General features: G+C 41.4%; 1 protein-coding gene across 1 annotated transcript in view; it reads right to left on the minus strand.

Moving 5' to 3' along the window:
• LOC108696889 (IgGFc-binding protein) overlaps positions 1–5,969 on the minus strand; it is a 29,296-nt gene extending 23,327 nt beyond the window's left edge. The window contains exons 1-2 of the mRNA XM_018226580.2: positions 5,942–5,969; positions 4,981–5,034 (exon numbers count right to left, since the gene is read on the minus strand). Coding sequence (XP_018082069.1) covers positions 4,981–5,032 — 52 coding nt within the window. The 5' untranslated portion in view covers positions 5,033–5,034; positions 5,942–5,969. The remainder of the gene's footprint in view (positions 1–4,980; positions 5,035–5,941) is intronic.
• Positions 5,970–6,352: the final 383 nt, after the last annotated feature.

Here is a 6,352-nt window from a genome sequence, read left to right on the forward strand (position 1 = left end):
AGGTTGCTTGGAATCGACCATTCTATAAAATACTAAAAGCTGAACCACCCCTTTCAGACTGGGTTTCCAAACACACAGAGATATAGCAACCAGAGGGGGATGTTGACCCTTTAATTTGGATAAGATAATAATTTGGTGTGTTCCTTTGAGCAGAGATTCCTGAACTGAGGGGTTGGGGGGAAAGCAGAGGTTGGCTTTAAGGCCCCCATACACGGGCTGATAAAAGCTGCCAACAGACCGAGTCGGCAGCTTATTGGCCCGTGTTTGGGGCCGTGCAATGCGCTTAAAAAATCCCGTTGGATCGCACCGCATCTATGCGTTTATTCGTTCCGCCCGCCCGTTTCGGATGCATTTTGATCAACCCGATATCGCCCTCTTCAATGTCGCCAAACAAGCGGATTTCTACGTCTATGGCCATCTTTAGTCTATAAAATCTTTACTGATTATCTGGTTCCCTAAACAGATATATAGGGGCACATTTACTAAAGGGAGAATTGTGGATGTTTAGAGAGAATTCGCCAGAAAGACAATTCATCATGGCATTGCCTATTTACTAAATGGCGAAGAGGACAATTCACAAGTGATAAACCCCAGTGCTAGAGAACTCTCACACCATTTCACCAGTGGATTTTTCACCGGCAAATTTTCACTAGCGAAAATCTGGCAATTTATCAAAGTGTGAACGCTATCCTTTTCACTAAATTGTATTTCGCCAGGTTCAGGCTAGTGAACTCCCATTATAAAGATAGAGAATGCTTTTTTTCCTTGGCAAACGTTTTCTAAATGGGGAAATATACTGGTGAATTTTACGCAGAGAATTTCCACCAGGAGAAAATTCACCATATTTTTCACCAGAAAAAGTTAACTGACAATTTTTAGTAAATATGGAGTTGTGAAAATACACCTGGCGAACTTTGATGAAAATAAAATTCACTCTTTAGTAAATGTGCCCCAAAATGTTTGCTCCATGCAAGGACATGGACCCTGAAAGGTCCAGCATAACACCAAACAATTTAAGTTTTTAATGAAAATATGCACTGGTAAAACTGATCTGTTTGCTTCAGTTTATATAAACAAGCTGCTGTGTAGCCATGGGGAAATTGAATAAAGTCTGTATGGCACAGGTTACATAGTGGATAACAGATAACACCATTATGTTATACAGAGCTTATCTGTTATTTGCTGTTTAAACTGAGCCTTTGAATGGCTGTCCCCATGGCTACACAGCAGCTTGTTTATATAAACTATAGTAGTACTTATCTGTTATCTACTGTATATCCTGTGCTTGAATGGCTGCCCCCATGGCTACACAGCAGCTTTGTTTATATAAATTATAGTAGTACTTATCTGTTATCTACTGTGTATCCTGTGCTTGAATGGCTGCCCCCATGGCTACACAGCAGCTTGTTTATATAAACTATAGTAGTACTTATCTGTTATCTACTGTATATCCTGTGCTTGAATGGCTGCCCCCATGGCTACACAGCAGCTTGTTTATATAAACTATAGTAGTACTTATCTGTTATCTACTGTGTATCCTGTGCTTGAATGGCTGCCCCCATGGCTACACAGCAGCTTGTTTATATAAACTATAGTAGTACTTATCTGTTATCTACTGTGTATCCTGTGCTTGAATGGCTGCCCCCATGGCTACACAGCAGCTTGTTTATATAAACTATAGTAGTACTTATCTGTTATCTACTGTGTATCCTGTGCTTGAATGGCTGCCCCCATGGCTACACAGCAGCTTGTTTATATAAACTATAGTAGTACTTATCTGTTATCTACTGTGTATCCTGTGCTTGAATGGCTGCCCCCATGGCTACACAGCAGCTTGTTTATATAAACTATAGTAGAGTTTCTGAAGCAAACACACCAGTTTTACCAGTGCAGGGCACCACTGCATTATATTTGTATTACTTTAAATCACTTTCATTGTTTGATCTTACTGTTCCTTTAATGCCAGTTAGGATTTGCTTTGGAAGCCCAATATCAAGACCAGTTTGGGTGTCCCAGATATTCTGTACTGTTGCATTAGAATTTTTATGATTGTTTTATTAAGGAAACACAGAGCTCTGGTATATGAACACTGGTCTTTCTAGTATCCAAGACTGACATATCTCAACTTAAAGAAGAAGGAAGTCTTTATTTATTTGGGGGTGCCAAATGTTAGGCACCCCCAAGTGATCGCACTTACCTAAAACCCCAGGTCAGTGCTCCTATCAGCACAAAACTGCACCGGCCCAGGGTTATTCCAGCGAGCACCATGGAGAGATCGTCTTCCTTCTTCTTCTTTCTTTTCACGCAGTAGAACGAAAATCCGAACTTTAACGGAGAAGTCGCCTATTTCGTTCAACTGCGTATGCGTCTGCCCCGGGAAATTTGAAGAAAGAAGAAGAAGGATCGCTCCATGGTGCTCGCTGGAAGAACCCCTGGACCGGTGCAGTTTTCTGCTGATAGGAGCTCCGGCCCGGGGTATGAGGTAAGTATAACTTTTGGCACCCCCTAATAAATATGCCTTTCCTTCCCCTTTAAATCTCACACTTTGTATAGCAAACTAGTATCACCTGTACTGAATTTGACAAAGGCTAAAGCATTCTTGAAGCATGTTGAACCCATGCACCTACCTTTAGGGGCAAATTCACTAACCTCCGGAAATTTGCCAGCGACGGCTTCTCTCGTATGGCCACACACCGCCAGGCGAAAATTCGCCAGGACAACGCTAATTCACTAAAATGCGAAGTTGCATACAAGTTTCGCTAGCGTTAATTCGGCAAGCAAAGCGAAGTTGCGATAGCGTTGGCTAATTTGCATACGGCAGGAAGTTAAAGTACAATGGACGTATATGTCGCAGCAAATACATTACACTACACAAGCCTGGGAACCTTAATAAAATAAAGTTGTTATATTGCCCTACACATGAGCTCAGTGTATAGTTTATGTGCCATATGTTAGGAAATGTAGGGGGGAAGCCGGTTACCCTAAAAAAAATATAGCCTATCACCATGAAAAATGAAAAGTCGCCACCGTTTTTTAGGACTTGTTGAGGAACTCCTATCTACTCTGGTCTGAGGTGGCGAAGGCAAGTCTGGCAAAAAAGGTAGCTTCCAGTAAATTCCGCATCTTAGTGAATTTGCGTAGTTACGTCCATTCGCCAGAGCGAAAATTCACCTTGCATTAGAGTGCGAAGTAGCGCTACATTCTATCTCTTTCGCTAGCAAATTTACGCCAGTGCCCGTTAGTAAATCGTCCCGAAATGACGTCACACCGGCGAATTTTCGCCAGCGTTAGTTACTTTGCCCCTCAGTAAATTTGCCCCTTACAGTTTCATAACACATCTCAGGCTGAGTGGGGGAACCAATGCCTGGCAATATAGTTCTGCTACCTCAACGGTCCCAGGTCGAATTTGACCCGCTTCGTTTCACCAAAAATGTTGACGCGCGTCTTATTTTTTTTGTCGAACAACGCCATACAATTCTATGGGCGTCATTTCCGTGGCGAAACAAGGTGAAAAAATTTGCCCATCCCTAGTCCCAGGCCTTAAACTACAATATATGTGTTTTTTATAGAAAGCCGGAAGCCCAAGGCCGGACACTGTTCATGTATTTTGTTAATATCACTATCAGGATGATACAGTCAGTACAAGATTATCTTCTAGGTCAGAATTGGGGAAGGTAACAGTGGACTCTATAGACCCTCCTTTTCTTTTAAGTTACCCCAACAACCTTCGTGAGAGTGGAGAAAAAACCAATGGAGGAGCAGAGAAAGGCGGAATGTGAAACAATAGAAAGAAGGAATGAAAAAGCAGTAGGGTAAAATAACAGAAAAGGGTAGAATGGAGCAAAAGGGAAAGAGGAAAGTAAAATAATATATTTGTGTTGGGCCCCTTGGACTGGTTGTTGTTTTACTGGTAACTGCCCAATTCTATCTCCCAACAAACCCACATTCTGGCGTCTCCCCCCCACACACCGTGCAGCCATTCTCTGTGTATTGCACAGTTCCTAGGGCAGGGTCTGCCTGATTCTGTTTACTGTGCAATAACCTTAATATAAAAGCCGTAAACTAATAGCACAAGATAAGCTGGAATGTCTCATTGGCATATAAAGGTGTGTTGGTGTTACTGTGTTACAGGTTAACAAGGACATTAACTTATACATGTGGGATTAACTCTCATTTACTAAAGAGGATCCGAGTGCAAAACAAAGTGCAATTTATAATGTTTGTTTAAAGGAGAACTAAACCCTAAAAATGAATGTGCCTAAAAAAGTCATATTTTATATAGTGAATTTATTGCGCGAGGCTAAAGTTTGAGCTTGTCAATAGCAGCAATGATCCAGGACTTCAAACTTGTCACAGGGGGTCACCATCTTGGAAAGTGTCTGTGACACTCACATGCTCAGTGGGCTCTGATTGGCTGTTGAGAAGCTAAGCTTAGGGCTCGTCACTAATTATCCAGCAGAAAATGAGCTTCCCTGGCTGTAATATAAGCTGATGCTACAGGTTTGCTGATTATTAAATTCTGATGCTAATTGCACTGGTTTCTGTGCTGCCATGTAGTAATTATGTGTATTAATTACTAATCAGCCTTATATTGTGACATTTCTATTCTATGTGTACTGTATATTGTGAGTGGCTCCCTAAGCTCAGTAAGTGACAGCAGCACAGAGCATGTGCAGTGAATCAGCAGAAAAGAAGATGGGGAGCTACTGGGGCATCTTTGGAGACACAGATCTTTACTGCTAAAGGGCTGTGGTTGCCTTGGGCTGGTACAGAAGCACAAAACATCATGTACAACATGTCTACCTGCTTCTTTAATAAGGCTTTAGTTCTCCTTTAACACACAATGTAACATTCAATGGGGCAATGTTTTTGGATCAGTGATTTCTGTTGGAGCCCTAAATCACCCCATGTGCTATTGCTTATCAGTAATATTCTGTATAGATTCAGTATATTTCAGGTTTGATAAGAAACTGTACTCACCAGACAGGAACGCCAACAGAACCCCCAGCTGCAGGATTGTTACCCGACCCATGGCTGTACATAGGGGACAAACGAGAGAAAAGAGTCAACATGTGAAGGAATTCCTATAAATGATATATATGTCACATATGGTGAAACTTATCCAGAATGGGGTTTTCTGGATAGCAGATCTTTCTGTAATTTGGATCTTCATACCTTAAAAAATCATGTAAACATGAAATAAACCCAATAGACTGGTTTTGCTTCCAATAAGGATTAATTATATCTTAGTTGGGATCAATTACAAGCGACTGTTTTATTATTACAGAGGAAAAGGAAAGTATTTTGAAATATTTGGATAAAATGGAGTCAATGGGAGATGACCTTTTCTGTAATTTGAAGTTTTCTGGATAACGCGTACCTTGTACTTGATCCCAACTCAAATATAATTAATCCTTATTGGAGGCAAAAACCAAAGTTTTCCCGTAATTCGGTCTTTCTAGATAACGGGTTTCCTGATAACAGATCCGATACCTGTAAAATGTTTACAGATACACTCAGGGATCTGCAACCTTGGCTCTCCAGCTGTTAAGGAACTATGCATTTGTCCCACAATGCATTTGCCTTTAGACTCCTTCATTGCATTGTGGGACTTGTAGTTCCTTAACAGCTGGAGAGCCAAGGTTGCAGATCCCTGCAATAGTCCACCCATGAGCAACCCACAATTACTACTGATTCCTACCATTGAACCAATACTCCATCCTACATCTGGGGGGCCACTGACCTTCTATTTAAAGGAGCCCCCTATGCATTATTTTAGTAACTATAATAATCCCATACACATCAATCATGAATTCTGACCATTAATAGAAGAAGAAGAATAGAAGAAGCAACATAAATAGATCGACGTGTATTGGAAGGAGCAGAATATCACGTACTTGCCCTTAGACTTGCCCCGTGTAGAAGCAGAAGCAGTACATACCTGCAGGCTTGAGTGGATATGATATAGAGCAAGGTACCCACCTTATATACTCTCTGCTTTCCTCTCAGCAGCCAATAGAGCCAGTGGTTTGTACCTGGGGAACAGGTGGAACAAGGTGTGCGAGGGAATGGTACACAGAGGGAGGGTGGGGTGAATTGGAATGACAGAGAGTTGGAATGTGACAGATACAATCAACAGTAAAGTGGTTACAGAACTAAAACAATTGCTAAAACGTGTGACATTTGGGTTATAAAACCCTTTGGAAATGGTGCGTTTGATTTTTGCAATTTTTAGTCATATTCACAAAGACCCGAACGAGAACTGAATCTCAGCTGGAACGTTTCTACGAATCTCTGCTTCCGAAGGTTTATTTGAAAGAATGAGGCCAACTGACTTCTCTAGAGCCGGAGA

Source organism: Xenopus laevis, chromosome 7L (genome assembly GCF_017654675.1).
Source record: "Xenopus laevis strain J_2021 chromosome 7L, Xenopus_laevis_v10.1, whole genome shotgun sequence".
Classification (NCBI taxonomy): domain Eukaryota; kingdom Metazoa; phylum Chordata; class Amphibia; order Anura; family Pipidae; genus Xenopus; species Xenopus laevis.